Source organism: Vigna umbellata, chromosome 9 (assembly GCF_029865625.1).
Source record: "Vigna umbellata cultivar VRB3 chromosome 9, Vumbellata_1.0, whole genome shotgun sequence".
In the NCBI taxonomy this organism is placed as follows: Eukaryota; Viridiplantae; Streptophyta; class Magnoliopsida; order Fabales; family Fabaceae; genus Vigna; species Vigna umbellata.
This window is the reverse complement of record NC_142173.1, coordinates 11,591,726-11,609,223: the sequence shown is the minus strand read 5'-3', so window position 1 is coordinate 11,609,223 and position 17,498 is coordinate 11,591,726. Positions and strand designations below refer to the sequence as shown.

At 34.2% G+C, this 17,498-nt stretch overlaps 1 protein-coding gene and 1 pseudogene across 1 annotated transcript; one reads left to right on the top strand and one right to left on the bottom strand.

Moving 5' to 3' along the window:
• Positions 1-5,080: 5,080 nt before the first annotated feature.
• On the bottom strand, positions 5,081-10,272 carry LOC148192530 (uncharacterized). Its single transcript, XM_088098377.1, has 4 exons — positions 9,746-10,272; positions 7,640-8,048; positions 6,011-7,476; positions 5,081-5,788 (listed from the first exon to the last, which is right to left on the bottom strand). The coding sequence occupies exons 1-4, from the start codon at positions 10,121-10,123 to the stop codon at positions 5,312-5,314; spliced, it is 2,730 nt and encodes a 909-aa protein (XP_087954503.1). The 5' UTR covers positions 10,124-10,272; the 3' UTR covers positions 5,081-5,311.
• Positions 10,273-15,656: 5,384 nt separating this feature from the next.
• LOC148192529 (serine/threonine-protein kinase SAPK7 pseudogene) lies at positions 15,657-16,052 on the top strand (annotated as a pseudogene).
• The last annotated feature ends 1,446 nt before the right edge of the window (positions 16,053-17,498 follow it).

Genomic DNA, 17,498 nt, shown 5'->3' with positions numbered 1-17,498 from the left:
ATAGGATTGAATCTAGATTAACTTTCAAATGGATGACTCACGCTTTTAGGAATTCAGATTTTCTTTTGTCAGCTTTTGGTTTTTGAAAATCCTTGGCTTGTTTTTATTTTCTCTCGATCAAACCCATTTTGGGTTGATTCTTCTTCGTGCAATAAGCATGGCAAGGAGGAGGCCTTCGTTTTCTCTGTTTTGATTTGAGTTTGTTTTCGGCATAAGAGGGAGACACCTTTCTTGTCCCTCATCTCCGTTGTTGTTTCGATCTTGCAAAGTATCCTTCTTCTTCTTCTTCTTCCCATTCTGGTTCGTTTCGTAGGGAGAGAGGCTAGGTCCGGTGGCTCAGACACGACTCATCTCCACGATGTGTGGGTTTGTTCGCTGGCATCTTTACAGCGGAGAGGGTCTTAATTAGTGGACGTTTTCGTGGTAGTGCATGGCGTTGGCTTGGGGTTTTGTTTGGGGGATCTTGGGGTTCCTTTTTGGATTTTCGTTTTCTCCTTCTCTGATTCAACTTTGTAGAGGACTTTTTTTCTTTCCCTATGCTCTGTTCCTGGCTAGAGTTTATGAAATATGGAATTTGGGGATTTTGGAATCTAGTTCTTACGATTGGGGTTTTCCTTGGGTATTTGAGTATGCGATTGTGTTTCTTGAATCTTTTGTGCAGGTTGCGCGATTTGGGGGCGAAAGGGTTGATTTGGGAATCTTTGGTTCTTCCCTGTTATAGCGAATTGGTGGGGATTTTGTTCTTCTCTACGGTTTAGGGTTCGATTGGGATCTTGGTTATTCTTGGAATTCTTGGTTCGTTTGATGCAGAGGGCTTTTGCACGGAGAGACTTAGTGGATGTTGTGAGTTTGGGTTTCTCTTGGTCGTGGAAGAGGGTTCGGGTTAGAATGGCAGTGTCCATTCCTTGGCGGTGACGAGGAGTCATGGTAGTCCGGCGATGTAACCAGTGATCTTGGTTGGGTAGTTGAACCTAATTGGGGGAAGCCCAGAGGTAAATTTAGGGTTGGACACTGAAACTGCAATGGCAGAAAACAAAAATAATAATAAGAAATTTAATTGCGCTGTAGGCCCAGAGTCTATACTAGCCACCTCAACCTCTATTTACTAAACACGTCACCACACATACAACTTAAAAATGACATGTTACCACTATCTTCTGCCATATCATCAATCCATTAACTCTGATTGTTTCTTTTTAACGGAAGGAACAACGTTGACACAAAATTTACTAAGTAAGAATCAAGTAGACACTTTTTTAAAACAAGAGACCTAATTGACAAAATCCAAAACTAGGGATAAAATAGGTTATCAAGCCTTTTTTTTATATGTATGACTTTTGTTTTATGTAGTCTCATGTTTATTCCATTCTGGTCATGTGCCACGGAGTCTTAGAGTGCTGCATGTATTACTGAGTTGGCTTATGACCCAATATCATGTGTTACATCTGTTTTAACATGTTGGATAAATCTATGAATTGTGATTACGAAGTAATAATGTTATTATGGGGTTAGGATTTTGTATATGAGGTAATATACATATACATATATATGCATATACATGTACATAGTACACGTGTACATGTACACGTGTACACGTGTACATGTATATATTGGTATGGACATTTTCCCTTCTAAAACGGGGCTATTATGAGTTCGTGGATGACACCAAGTATGATACGTGTTACTTTTTATGTGTTTTAGGGTATATCGATCATGCATCGAGTTATTATTATCATAATTTCCATGTGTCGGGTTGTTTTATGCATTGTTTTCATAGCCATGAAAACAATGCATCGAAAAGTAAAAGAAACAAAACCAAAATTCCATGGGCTTTCTCTCTCCAAAATAAAGTCATGCACCGAAAAGGTAAAGGGAAGAAAAAAATAAAAAGGAAGCCAAACTTTTCCTCTTATTCACTTGAAGAAAACAAAGCTTTTTCATGTTTTTATTTTTCTCTCTCCAAAGACAAGTCATGATAGCCTCCACACACACATTAACCCCTAGGCCAAGGTTCCATTCACTCATAATATATTGCAAACAACACTACTTAAGCCTTTTTTTCAAGCATTTTCGAAAATTAAAATAAAAACCAATATTAATTAATTTTTATTCACTTTCTTAACACTTTCTTCACACAAATACACACTATAATTAATTATTTAATCACACAAAATATAATAATAAAATAAAAAGATTTTTTTTATTTTCTATGGGTTTTACATATCACGAATTGTATACATGAGGTTATGTCCTTAATGGTTTATGTTGAGCTTGTTAGGGATTGTTACATAGAGTTTTTAATGTGAAGCCAAGGTGTGTGTGTGTGTGTGATATCACGTTGTGCAGGGTTGAAATGTAATATATATCATGTTTTAGGGGTTATTGTGTTGTGTTTAATGGGATGCTAGTTTGTTTTTATGTTAGGTTGAGTGCTCCTATCACTGGTGCAAAGAAAGGATATTATCTTAGTTGTTTTGGGTTTATGACAGCAGTTTTACAACCGAGGTATATTTAGACGAGGTAAAAATTTAAGACTTACATTTTTGCCTCGGTTCAAAAAATTCGAAGGAGTAAAGCGATTAAAATAAATAAAAAATTGGGTCTATTACCTCGGTTCTAGTTTGAGTCGAGGTTGTAGACCCTTAAAATTAATTAATTAAAGGGTCTATTGCCTCAATTGGATCCAAAACCGAGGCAATAAACCATTTTTTGCCTCAATTTTTACCAAAATCGTAGTCTAAAGTATATTTTTTTTAAAAAAAAATATCGTTTCTGTATCACATAAACCATATGACAAAATCCCAAAAATTCAAACAAACACAGAAAACATTGTTTTCTATTTATCGGGAACTTTTTTTGTTTTCTTTTCAAACTTTGAAAAAATATTTAAAATATTTACATTTCGAATTTTGAGTTAAAAATTTTTGTGAGTGACTTTCATGATTTTTTGGTTCTTCATACAAATTTTCATTTCATTTTAGTTCGTTTGAGCATACTCTCAGTTTTACCTATAGTTATGTTTTGATGTGTATGATGTATGAAGAACAATCGACCAAACGAAAACATGAAAAACCTAAAATGAAACTAACCTTGAAGGTGAGTTTGGGGCTGAAATGAACATCCCAAAAGCGTTTATTCGAAGAGCTGAAGAGCACCTCTACACAAAATCAATTAGTCAAAACAAAAGAAAATCATACCTAAGCACTTAATCAACGTAAACTGAAAGAAAAAATGCAAGAAAAGTTGACGATGATGGCTGCGAAAACGGAAGAACAGAGAGCAGCGACGCAACACCAAGTACAAAAAAGCTTTTGCCTAAAAATGCCTCTGTGCGCGAAATTTAACCCAAAATACGTGTTATTACCTTGATTATTTTTTTAACCAAGGCAATAAGGGTCTATGACCTTGGTTCTATAAAGAACCGTTGCCTAAACCCTCTAAAATAATTCAGTTATTTTATGCCTCGGTTCTCTAAACAACCAAGGTAATAGACGTTTGTGATAATTACAAAAATGTCACTATGTTAGTTTTAAGCATCGGTTCTTTTTTAACCGAGGCATATACATTTGCGATAATTACAAAAATGTCACCACCATTTTTTTCTTCGGTTACTACTAAACTGATGTCAAATGTGCGAGTTAAAATCCTTTGTTTTAGTAGTGTATGAAGTAAAATGGTGTTTTTTACATGTTCCAAGTCATTTAGTGTGCTTAATTTGATTGATATAATGTTTTTCATGCATTGTCGGGGTTGTCTAGGTGAATTTGGGTATGTTCTGGTATTGTCGAGTTATGTGTTTTGTTGTGGTGTTGCTCAAACTTATGGTTTGATGTTTGAGGTGTTGTGATTTACGTCCATGATGATTATGTGGAATGTCGTGCTGTTGTGTTGATTGCAATATGACAATATGATTGGGGAGCCTATGTCTTCTTACGTACTATTGGTGAATGGCTCGAGAAAAGTCCTACTGTAGTGAGTGGGTCCTGTTTTAGTGAACAGGAAAGTCCTATTTTAGTGAACAGGAAAAACCTTGTTTTGGCGAACAAGTTGTGTGTGCTAGAGTATGAAAGATGACATAGGTTTATAATGATTAATGATGTTAGCATGGGTTGCTTGAGTTGAAGTGTGGATTGGAAAGAATAGTTTGGATAGTTTTATTTAATCTTGTTTAGAATGGTAGGAGCATAAAATTTACTTGATAAATTATGTTATTGTGATATGGAGTTGTTATAATGTTTATTCTGTTGTGTGATGATTGTATAACTCTTATTGTTATACGAGAGTAAATGATTCTTCATATGTTCTAATTGATGAGCAATTTTGTTATGTCAAAATATAATGTTTTTTTCTGCAGTTTTACTTGGAAGGAGACTTTGATTTATTTTTATTCAATAAATATGATTTTATTTCTTTTATTGATATAACTACTTTGAAAAGGTTTAGTTAATTAATTCACATTTTCCACATGTTAGAAGGTTTACACTTTATTAATGGTATCTTAAATTGGGATGTTACATGAAACTCACTCACTCTAGCTATCATGTAATTAATTTCAAATCACTAATTAAATTTCTTGTTTAATAGGTATCATTGACAAATGATTATTATTTGTCCAATAAATAATATTGTCATTTAGTTATTGGTATCATTGACATTGTTTTATTTTGAATGTAACATGTTTGAGTTTATTGTAATTGAAAACAAAACTTTTCAGCAAATAGTAAATTGGTTATGTCATTAACCAATCTAATGCATGACATATTAGATCGGTTACGATCATAACCAATATAATATGTTTGAGTTTTTTGTTAAAATAGATACAAATATTAGATCGGATATGGTATTAACCGATCTAATATAATCCTTTAAAAATATTATTTTGTCCTTTTCGATTAAAAATATAAGATCAGATAAATGTATTAAATCAATTCTACAATTATCTAAGATGTAAGAGACTACATCCACATATATTAAATTGATTTCATAATTGATTTAATATGCGTTCTTAATATATATATTTTTTTGCGTCTAACATATAAAATTATACTTGTAAAAAACAATATTTATGAGAAAAAATATGTACAACAGAATAACTCAATATATTATGAAACCGGAACACTTTTATATTACAAATTTTACTTTAGAAATTGTAGTTCTACAATATCATTCCTTCTATTATTTATACCAAATATGACTACGTAATTCAAAGAAAAAAAACATATGATACGGCCAACACAGAAAATAAACAAGCGCTCTACATCTTCTAGTCTTAACAAGAAAAAAGAAGCAACAAGTTATACTGAAGTTATTTTTAGCTACTTTTGCCCTCATTTGTTTTCTCCTCATATTCTTCACTTACGACCAATTTTGCCCTTGCATGGCCTTCCTTGATTTGAAACTGCTTGGCTAGGCCTAAATGAGTCATCAATAGCCAAACAATGGAAAGAAATTCTCCACCTTTACTAAGTTGTTGGACATGAGCGATTGGTATGCAATTTGCTGCTGCATATGATAATAATTCCACCCATACTTGTGCCATCAGTCTCCATTGTCTCCATTTGTTCGTCCCATCTAAACGTCTTATAACACTCGCCAATTTACACGCATCAAATAACAAAGATTTGCTCCTATCTCCCTTCACAGCAGAGGGTTCATATTCCACAGACACACTATGTAGTGCCTCGCATGCCTTTTCCATTTTACTTTCTGCATTTTTCATTTTACTTTCTGCATTTTTCATTTTACTTTCTGCATCTTTATCCTCTTCTTTTTTTTTGAAACTTAACCCCTAGGCAGAAAAAGTTATAAATATAATGAATGATTTAACATGATTGATATTTTAAAACATAATTAGTGCTTATAAAATTCTGAACTATATATGTGTGTGTGTTTATTATGAAATCTAGGAAGAGTGATAGCCTAGTTTTTAGTTTTAACAATGGTGTTAAATTTAGAGCATTTGAAGTAATTGGGGTGTGTATGTATAATTTGAGAGGGGATTATATATTACCCTTTTGATGAACTGAATGAATTCTCCACGCTTGTCCCACTTGTCCCTTGCCTGATAGAGAAGCCAATTCGATGTGTTCTTTTTTTGATGCTGCTTGTTTCTTTTATCTTCTCCCTCTCTCATTTTAAAGAAGTTAGTGGCCTCTGCACACGTGTCTAGGAATCTTTTCTGCCCAATTCCCCTAATAGCAGACATCATGGTAGGTTGCATGATCAAGAGGTACAACATGTAATCCGACAAAAGCTTACTAAAATGCCGCAGTTCAATATCACTATATTCACAATCACCATGATTTTCTTGCTTGAGATCATGAGCATTATTTTCTTTCTTTTTCTTCTCATTCGTTTTGTTTTGCCCCTCTTTATCACCATCTTCACCATCATCATGATTTCCTTTCTCCAGATCAGGAGCATCAATTTTTTTCTTTATCTGCTCAACCGTTTCGTTTGGCTGACCTTCTACATAGAACAAGAGGTCAGTGGCAATGTGCCACAGAATTATGCACTCATCAAAAGTGACATCGTTGCGTTCCACATAAGGCATCAACTTGTTCAGATCATCTCGTGATAGATCACCTTCCTGGATAACCCACTCACCTCTAGAGGAACATATTCTTTGAATACTTTCAACATCTTCTGCATCCCCAGATTTTCTTTTCAACTCGTTAAATATAAAAATCCAAAGTTTCTGAAGCAATGGCCTCTTCTTCTCATATATCCATTTTTCCACAAACTCTTCGACTCCAATTTTTCTAATCACCCAATCCAACCATTTAATCTTCTTGTCTAAGCAACGTGATATCAAGTTGAATGCCGAGATGGTTTCAGACCATCTACGAAACAGTACGAATCTTTTCAAAACTTCGTATTCCTCATTTTCTAACCATTTTGGCTTGTTATCCTTGTGTTTTGACCATTGGGGTTTCTTAAGCTTCAGGACCCAACTGAGAGTGGTGGCTAGGTTGGTTGCTACCTTGCCAACTCTAGTGCCACTATCAGAATCACTGCTTTTCTGAGAGTCGCGAGAGTACAATATTGCAAATGAGTAGTCAGAGAAAATGAACATGAAAATGGACACGACTTCCAAGGATACAGCACCATACAACAATATGTAGGTTACTGTAACATCAAAGGGTTCGCAACCCCTCTTTTCGTCAAAAATGAAAACAACCAAAGCTGCTACGACTGAAGCAATGGACAGAAATCGAAAGAAAAGCCCTACCCAACTCTCTATGATGGTTGTCTTGGTGTAGAAAGCTTGGTAGATGAAGTTGAGTTCAACCTCTATCACACTCAAAGCATCCACTGCTGTTCTTTTTAGCAAATTAGCGCGACTCTCATTGCGTTCCTGGAAGCTGAAGATTATGTCAACAACCAGCCCTTTGAATTTGTTGAAGTAGTCATAAGCATCCTTCATTACTTGCAAATCCCTCTCAGTTGAAGAATCTCCCACTTCACGAGGGAGACCTAAATCAAAGTTTGAAAGTGGTTATTTTCAAAATAAATTTGGAAAAACGAAAAGCAACTCAGTCCAAATTTCGTGGAGTGAAAACATAATTAAGCTAAATAATATTATAACAATGAATACTGTTCTGTTGATGTTGCTGAGCTTAAGCTTTAGATGGCTTACTCTTGGGAGTGTCTGGTTGTGAGTCGGCACTAATGGGTGTTTCTTTTTCTTGAGATTGTTTGGAAGGGTTATTGCCATCAGTTTGCTCATCAATTTCCTTTATAGAAGATATCTTGGAATGTTGATCATCTGACTCATCAAATTGTTCTGAGATTTCTGGCATGGTTACTATTTGTGCTGGAAGTCCTGCTTCCTGTCTTGATTTCAGCTCATCCATGAGCTTTGCATAATTGGGACCTGGATCAGCATTTTGAATCATAGATTGTCGGAAGTTGTCAGCACTTGCATGTTGAAGAGAAATAGTTCTTTCTGCAAATTTGATGACCCCCGCCATGAAAACTAGGACTGTAGGGATCAATAACGTGTTTTCTGGAAGTGTCAACAGGAACACGTAACCCGTTAGACAAACCTGTGAATATAAAAGGTCAGATATTAATATATACCATGTTAACAATTTTTTTTTAACAATTTTATTATTTTATTAGTATGTATCAAAAGTGATCAATCACGAGCTACCACTTGTAAATAGGTTGTATTAAAAAAATTGTTAAAAAAACATTTTTTTTATAAGTAATAATACTATCACACACTTTTGCATACACTTTTGCATTCATTTAACACAAAACACAAGGTAAAATAGTTATAAAAATATAAATTTTTGTATTTTTTTGAAAAAAAAATAAAAAGTAAAAAATAGTAGTATCAAATGAGTGTAAAAAATTTAGGTGTGTGAAATAATCTGAGTTTTTTCTTTATATATATATATCCGAATAAATTAATGTCTCTTTCCATGTTCTCATCTAGGACGGATTTCAAAACCTTTTTAATTTTAAAATTTTATCATATTCCAATAATAACGGAATAAGTCTGAGAAATATGATATGGTAATGTATTGTGATTATTTAAAGGAATAATATATTAATATTGTAATAACAATATCTTTTTTTAAGCAAATTATTATACTAACTAAAAGTTAGAGAAATTCATATAACTTTTTAGTTAAAATCTGTGGAAAACCAAAGACAAAATTTTTTGTAATACTATGTACTGCAGGAGAAAATTATAATTAGGCCGAATATTATGGATAAAAATAAAATTTAAACCAATATGTAAAATGTCAAAATGAACTTGAATTATGTAATGATGTGAAATTTAAATTCATCTTTGAAGCACATTAAATACAAGCTTTTAAAGTCTAACTATCAAAACTAGCTTACTGTCACATGATAATATATAAAAAATTAATACGAGTTTTAAGAGATCAACTTTAAACTTAACAATAACAGGAGAGTAAAAAAGGTAAAAATAAAAATATTATTTTTTGTCATACTAGATATACTTCCAACACACTACTCTTTTAATGACAAATTAAAGGAAGAGAGAGGCCACACTTTATTCTTCTAAAACCAGACCAAACCTTTTTTACTATTGTTTTCACATCTTCATATTTGGACTCATCTTTCTAAGTTAATTGCCAAAGCATCTCGTATTATGTTGTGTTTTTTTACTGAGTATCGATGATGCTTTTTTTAAGTAGTGTATATTTTACTTAATAGATATGTAAGAAAATGTAATAGCATGGATTCATGTTGACTTAATTTCCACTCCTTCCTTGTGCATTTTCTGTACCTGGACTTGTTTATTACAGTACCTCCAGTCCTCTCCAATAGAGTAAGTTTATAAAAGATGATGAAATTTGCACAATGTACGAAATTGGGATTGTCAAACATAATTGAATATATAAATTTGATTGAAACATTAGAAGAGTAAAAGAAAAATATAATTATACAAGGTGATGTAGAATATAATTTTCTTTTAAATTAAACCAACAATGTCAAAGTGCTTGGATTGGAATATCTAAAGCAGTATATTATATTTAAGTATTATGATTGGAAAATATATGTTTGTCAGATACTACACAGATTAATTTTTTATCTCAGAAAAATACATATATTATAGATATGTACAAGAGACACTTAGGGTAATGACATGGGTATATTACTATATTATTGAATACTGTGCCTGGACAATAGTATGATAAGATTTTTTATGATAGAATACATAGATTAATTATATTGTTAAGAAATACAAGTAAATTAGGTTTACCTGCACCGTGAAAGAAAGCATGTGCCTGAGCCAAAGTTCATTGTCCTCGAGAGAAAAAGCAGTAATGGTGTCAGGGCCACCCAAGTGCAGCAGCAGAAAGGGTGTCCAGAAGGCTCGCAAGTAGTCATCGATGGTGGAAACTGCCGTGTCTTTATCACCATATTTGTTGGAGATGAGGCCAACACAGAATTCCGCAGTGACATCTGCAACAAGGTACGTGAACCAAAGCACCGAAACCAACAATGTATTTCTCGAGCGTTTTCTGAAAGGAGCTATGAAGATGAGAACTATTTGCATGGTCAGACTCACAAGGACAACACCCTGAATGTTCCATTTGCCCCAAATGTTCCTCGCAAAGTTTGGGATAGGATTTACCATTTCCCTTTACTTCTTTCTTCTTCTCTCTCAGACCAGATCTCTTTCTTTTCCTATCGTCTTTCATCGCTTTAAATACAAAAGCATGCATGCATGGATCATATGCCTTTATTTTTTCTTCCCTCTCCTTAATACATAATTAAGAAATTCAAATAGCACTTGTTATTCTTAAAGAACGATTCATCAGAGGTAGACAAAAGAGCTATAGTTTCTCTTTAATTTGCTTTTGCTGACAGATTATTCTTTGCACCTTTTCCCTTTTGTTACAGTTCAGGTTTGGAGTGGTTGTGATGTAGATCTTCATCATCGATAAGGAAACAAAGGTTGAAGGTTTCAGACTCTTCCTTTTCAATCTCTATCTTTACGTAGTTGGCAATTAACTGGCGTATGAAAAAACTACATGTTCTCTTCTCTGGTTTCTTTCTTTTGCTTTAGTCTTTATAGTCCTTTTGTTGGGGAAAATGCTTCTCTTTTGCTTTCGCTCGAGACAAGTTACATATCCTGAAAGAGAAAGCACAATAGAGGAACATAACTTTGCGTCTCAATTAGAAACCATGTTATCTTTCAACACACGTTGAATTACATTTATTTTTATTTTTGGAAAGCGTAATTGTTTGCTATGAAATGGAATATTAGCTATCATATATGCTACAAATTTAACTTCACAAACAAATAATATCTTTTCTCATGATAGCTTGAATTATTGTAAATTTCGACAAAATTTTATTTTTTATATAAAGCTATGAAGTGCAAAATCGTTGAAATAGTAAACTTCCACAACTTAAAAGAGTCATTATTTGTTAGAATAAACTCTAGATTTTGATAAATTAATATTTTTAAATTCAGTTTTAATTTGGATATTCAACTTTTAAATTGATTTAACGGATTCTTTTAATTTCACATTGGCCGACAAAAATTTTCACCAATCCCAAGATTCTTGAAGCGATTGTGCAGATTTGCAGACACCTTTCCTGAACTTTCTGTTTTTGCTCTTAGCCTCTTTTAGTTTAAATTTAGATTGACGAGTCTCCCTTCCTATCAATTAATTGAGTGCGTACATGAAACTATTATGATATGAAATTTTATGTCAAAAGAAAACGATCGATATGAAAAATATAAAATATGTGGAATTGCACTACTTAGGTAAAATATATAAGGATAAAATATACAAGGATAATTTGACACCAATTTTTCACAACATTTTAATAGGGACATGTGTCATTTTTTTACTAGTCCATATGGAAAATGTTTTAAAAAAATTAAAAATGAGGTGAAAATTGAAGGATTGGAGGGTTTTGTTTTTGCGAGATTCATTTGGACGAGTTTGAAAAAAAGAGAAGGTAATTTTCGCTAGAGAATTCTAGAGAACCCTCCTCTCTTCCACCTGTTGGGTTTATCGAGGAGGAGGTTCACCGGGAAGATACAAACACCAATGACATCTGAGTTCAACTATATAAGGGATTGACACCACTATTTACCCAAAACCTTAAGGCAATAGGTTAATGGGTCTTTCATTTTTATATTAGTGTTCTACTTTCTCATTTCTATCTAATGTGGGACTTAGACTCACTTAGATTCTCAACAATCTCCCCCTCAAGGGTGAGTCCCTTCCACATAGGTACACTCTCCCTCCAACGGAAGCATTCCCAACCAACCACAACAACCATGAGTAGCACTTTCCAACCACCGTTCATCTTAACGGAACTTACTTACCTGAATACCCTTTGTCAGGAAGACTTTCGGTATATGGATCATTATACTCGTTTGAGCCGGTCACCAAGACAAACCATCAACTCTGATACCACTGTTGCGTCTATCGAGGAGGAGGTTCACTGGGGAGATACAAACATCAGTGACATCTGAGCTCAACCATAAAAGGGATTGACACCACTCTTTACCAAATATATTAAGGCAATGGGTTAATGGGTTTTTCATCTTTATATAGTGTTCTACTTTCTCATTTCTATCCAGTGTGAGACGTAGACTCACTTAGATTCCCAACACCACAGTCCACAAGCGTCCCTTTCCTCACAAGATTCCCCGTCGTTGTTGGAATTTGAAGTTCGTCGGAGTGTCCTCGTTCCGCGGTTTGGATCCAACGAACTCTAAAACCGTCATTGGATGTGGTTTTTTAATCTTGCCTCTGTTCCTTTCAATAATGCATTGTTTGTGTTCGGTGGGTTTAAGTTCTTTAAAAAAAATTGTGGGCATTTAGGGGTTGTTGTGCTATTTGGGTGTTTATCGTGGTATCATTAAGTGTGGTTTGAAGTTTTATTGAACAGTTTTTCGTTGATGTTGTTTTTGGGTGGAATGTTTGAATTTTTTTGGTTTGTGGTTGTTGTTGGGTTATTTTGACTTACATTTTGTATTATGTTTGGCTTGACCGTGATAGATTGTATTAAAGAAGAAGCTCATAACAATGTAAGTAAATATCATGTATTGAAAATGTATTAGTTTCTTTGAAAATTGTTGGTTAATGGTTGTTTATTTTGAAAAAGTTTGTAGTTTCAATTACGATCGTGGTGCGAGACCAAAGTCATAGTTGAGATTAATGGTATACTAAGAGAAAATGATCGGACACGTATCAACGAGACTCCATTCAAAGTGATGTCTTCATATGAACAGGTCGATTGACTTATGCATTCACTATAAAAAAGAAGGGCATTACCGAAGGCCAGAAGCCCTCGAAAACAGTCCAAAACCGTCGGTAGAAGACATTTGTAGACGGCTTATCGACAGCCAAAAAGCCCTCGGTAATTTCCTTGTCGCTAACATTTACCGAGGGCTTCTGCCCTTTGGTAATTACCGAAGGGCAGAAGCCTTCGGTAATTACCGAAGGGCGAAAGCCCTCGGTAATCAGCGGACGTGGGTATTTATCGAAGGGTAAAAGCCTTCGGTAATCAGCGAACATGGGTGTTTACCGTAGGGCAAAAGCCTTCGGTAAGTTCGAGGGAGATGTCAAATACATTTGTATTTATTATGAAACCAACAACAAACCTGCATAGCAATTTCCACACACAAACAGACCTGCATAACAATTTTCAAGCATATACAGACCTGCATAATGTGCATCTCAAAGATGCAATCATTGATCAATAATATCCATAGAACATCCATTAATTAGTTGAACATGTATTTATAGTTAAAACATAAAACAATGTGGAATAATGATGTTTTAACATCCAAAGTCATGCAGTTGATCTAACATCGAAATGATCTAAACTCCAAATGTTCTAATATCGAAATGTTTGTATAACCAATGTGCTAACAAAATGAAACTAATAATGTACATAATTATCATCAGAATGATCTTCATCATCCTGCTCCTCTATTGATGGCTAGACTGGTGTGGGTTGGACTGATGAAGGTTGGACTGATGAGGGATGGACTGATGTCGGCTACTTCGAGGCAGCGGGTGACAAGGAGGGTCGTGGCTGGGTCGGAGGGATATTGAATTCATCCTGTGAAGTTTGAGGCAACACTCTCATGACCAGGGCTTTAAAGTTTGTAAACTATGCTCTCAAGTCAGTGATTTCCTGGTCACGTTGCTCTAGTGCCTGCGTGAGGCGGAGAACGACCTCGTCAGGAGCAGTGGTGGAAGAAGAAGGTTGGTGCTTCAAAGTACCTCCTCTCGACGTTGTATAGTTTGAAGCAAGTTGTCCTGCACCGTACACTCGTCCCTTTTTCTTCCCACCAACGATGTCGATCCAGCACTGTGTCCTACGGATGTCATCTTCTGCATTACTACCATCATCCGGTGTAGGAGCTGACTCATGTTCAGATCTAACCTGTGAAAGTCTCGTAGAACAGTGTCTTTGGTAGTGTCATTTTTTTACTAGCTAGGTTTTACTGTTCTAAACTTTTTAGAACAGTGTCTTTGTAGTTTCTTAGGCTACTTTAGTATTATTTGTTTTTTTGTCAAACATTAAGACTTACTTTAAATGTGTTTGGATGTTGGACAAAAAGGGAGAGAGTGAGATCAAGTTTGGAGCATAAAGATGAACCTAAGGCTTATATTATAGGTCTGGTATGTAGTTTTTGACCATACAAATCATAATTTAAATCAAATACAAGTCCATAGTTCAAAATATTCCAATAAGGTTATCTACAATACTAAAATCAGCACATACCCAACAAGGTTTACAATAAATGCACATTCAGGCAGTATTAGCAGGACTTTGAAAAATACAATTAAATATCATTGACTACGTACTTTTTTCAGATGCTTAACTTCTCCTAATTTGCAACACCTCAAAATTTGACACCAACTTCTAATAATTTAACACTGGGTCTTCCTCCAAAAACCTGCATTTGCAACATATAACAATCTTTAAATACCAACATATAATAATCTTACATATTATAATCAAACAGTAGCTTGAAATGAATAATGCACGAGAAAAAGTTCATCATTTGGTGGTTTGACACCCAAAAACGTATGGAAGTGTTTTAAACACTCAACTTAAGGTTCAAACAACTTTATTTGATTATTTTAATTGTGTTTAAACTCTCAAAGGAGTTATAAACAACTTGCAATTCGAAATCAGCACTCCACTTTCATTTTAACTCAAAAAGTGATGGTTTAAAGACTAAATCTGGATATAAGCTAAAATATCTCCAAATGAATAGTGTTATCAACTTTAGAACACCAATTTAAGCTTGTTCAAGCTTTTCAATAGCATAAAAACAAACAAAATTCAAAAATCACCCTTGTTATAGCCAATTTATGAAGCAAATTACATCATTATACCCCCAAAATCAGATTTACAGAGAAGCAAAGGTTGGACAGCAATTTAATTGACTGAAGAAAGTGTAACTCTACTAAACTAAGCTAGAATTAGAAGGTTAATTCCATTATAACATCAAAATAAGGTAGAGCATGGTGCAACTAATATACCACCACAAGAAAGATAAACCTACATTATACACTTCTTGTTCACAATTATGTTATTCTGTTGATTTGTAACCCTTGTGAATCATAATGTTGATGAGAAATAATCAAGCTGGTGAAATAAACCTTGTTGACTGAAAGCTATACCTATTGGGAAGTTCTACACCGAACCCCTATTCTTTAATAATGATCTCCTACCCTCTTGTTTAGTTGATTGGTAAAGATCAAAATTTTCCATTTTCCCTCTTTTTAAGCTAGAACTTGAATTGGGTATTCTTTTCTCTCCTCTGCACTGTTTTCCATACGTCACGCTTAGGTTTGTCAGAGATCCGGGATAATGCAAAATTTAGACTTGTACAATTTGAACAGAAATCTTATCACATTTTATGAAGAAGTAATGGTATTTTCTTTTCAAAATTTTGGTGGCATGTACTGACTCCGGAGAATGAATTTGCTGGCTAATGGTTGTAAAAGTTTAACATACACTCAGTCCTTATTAATTAAATTACTTGTGTGGCTTTAAATCTATATAGAGCTCCCTATTTCTGATTCACCTATGTTATCTTCACTTCATTCACCAGTTTTTATATGCTTTTAACAGAAGACAACATTTTAAACACAAACTTTGTGCTTTTGAAAGTACACATGACTGAATTTGATATCAAGAGTCAATATGTAGTTTACATCAAGCTAACTGCCACACATGATTCTCTCTATTGTCCGCAGAGAATCTCCCTAAAGGAAATTAAGAACCACCCATGGTTTTTGAAGAATCTTCCAAGAGAGCTAACTGAATCAGCTCAAGCTGTCTATTACCAGAGAGGCAACCTAAGTTTTTCTGTTCAAAGTATGGAGGAGATAATGAAAATTGTGGGAGAAGCGAGGGACCCTCCTTCAGTTTCTAGGCCTGTCAAAGGTTTTGGCTGGGACGGTGAAGAAGAGGAAGGGGAAGAACATGTGGAGGAAGAGGAGGATGAGGAAGATGAATATGACAAGAGGGTGAAGGAAGTTCATGCCAGTGGAGAATTTCAGATTAGTTAACCATATAATTCTTGTGTTCTTGGTTAAAGTTTCATTTTTTATGCTAGAAGTCACCTATTTTTATGTGTACTATAATTTATATTAACTACTATAAACCAGCAAGGAAGTCTAAGTCGCTGCACTGTCCATGTAATGTATTACTATTACCTGTATCACCATGGAAGTCGTGTATGAAAACAGTAGTTGTCTGATAACTTTTAAATTATTCATCCATTTATAATCCAGGTAGTTAACTTTAAAATTAAATAAACATGTGAGCACGGTTAATTGATGCTAAACAGTAGTATTTATTAAATTCACTTATTCAACCCTATTTATGTGCCAAATTAAACAACTACATCAACCTATTTTTGGTTACAAAGAGTCAAATGAATTTTGGACACTGAAATGGACTTAGAATCAGCAAATAAGACTTGAGAAAGATACTATAATCACACTTAAAGACGTTCAATCTTTTTGGGAGTTTTCTCAAGGTGCAATCAAGCTTTTGCTTTAGCAAATCATTGCTTATATGGTATGCACCTAGTACTTACTCAAGTTAATGTTTATCGCACAAATTTAATAGTGAAACTAACTAGTTTAAATGTAAACAGCTGACTATGATTTGATTAGACCAGCAAAAGTTATTCCACAAGATTCAAACATACACATTTATATTGTTCCAACTAAACTTGAATGAGAGATTAGGTAGCCAACATATATTCTATTTTTGTGTCAAAGCAAGTTCACTCGAATTTGTAGGAGAAAGAAATAGCAGTGTAAGACAAATCACAACACATGTGGAAAACACACCACAACAAAAATTGAAATTGAACGAAGCCTAAGACTATAAACCTCTAAAGCTAATCTGAAATGTCCTCCCCCATGCCTAATAGTGTATCAACCTTTTCAAGCCTTTGTTAAATTTGAACGAAGCATTCTTTCATTTTGTGTAGTTGTGTTTACATACCTATAGGTTCTGGTCTAGTGACAAGAAAAGTACGCTCTACATATCACTAATGTAGGATATTGATTGAAAGAGAAAAAAACAGAAAAAAAAAGAGGGAATAAGAGCAAAACACATGATAAAAAGAGGGAGATGAGAGAAACCAAGAGATTAAAGAACAGTGCCCTACACTTATATTCTCATCATTGTTGTTTTCCTAAAATAAAATAATAATAAATCATCCATCAACATCTCCAAAGAGAAATATAGCTATGATAGTTGATACAATGTGATAGGAAAAAAAGGTGGAGAGAAATGATTAGTGTTCAAGTCTTGTTCAATATAGAAATGTTTTTATCTGCGAAGCACAAATACCACGGACAATGCAACACTTCAATAAGGCTTGTTCCAATTCAATGCTTCTCTCCTATATTCTTAAGTCGTTCCTTATAATGTACATGTAGCTTGTGAGTTATTTTTGTGTATACAAATTCTTGTTATTCTGTAACAAGACTTGCACA

What these genes read in the sequence shown, in the direction of transcription:
- LOC148192530 (XM_088098377.1), bottom strand. Translation starts at nt 10,123, where the DNA reads ATGGTAAATCCTATCCCAAACTTTGCGAGGAACATTTGGGGCAAATGG. An exon ending in TGCTTTCTTTCACGGTGCAG is followed by an intron (nt 8,049 to 9,745) that starts GTAAACCTAATT and finishes TTATATTCACAG; the next exon opens with GTTTGTCTAACGGGTTACGT. An exon ending in ACAACCAGACACTCCCAAGA is followed by an intron (nt 7,477 to 7,639) that starts GTAAGCCATCTA and finishes ACTTTGATTTAG; the next exon opens with GTCTCCCTCGTGAAGTGGGA.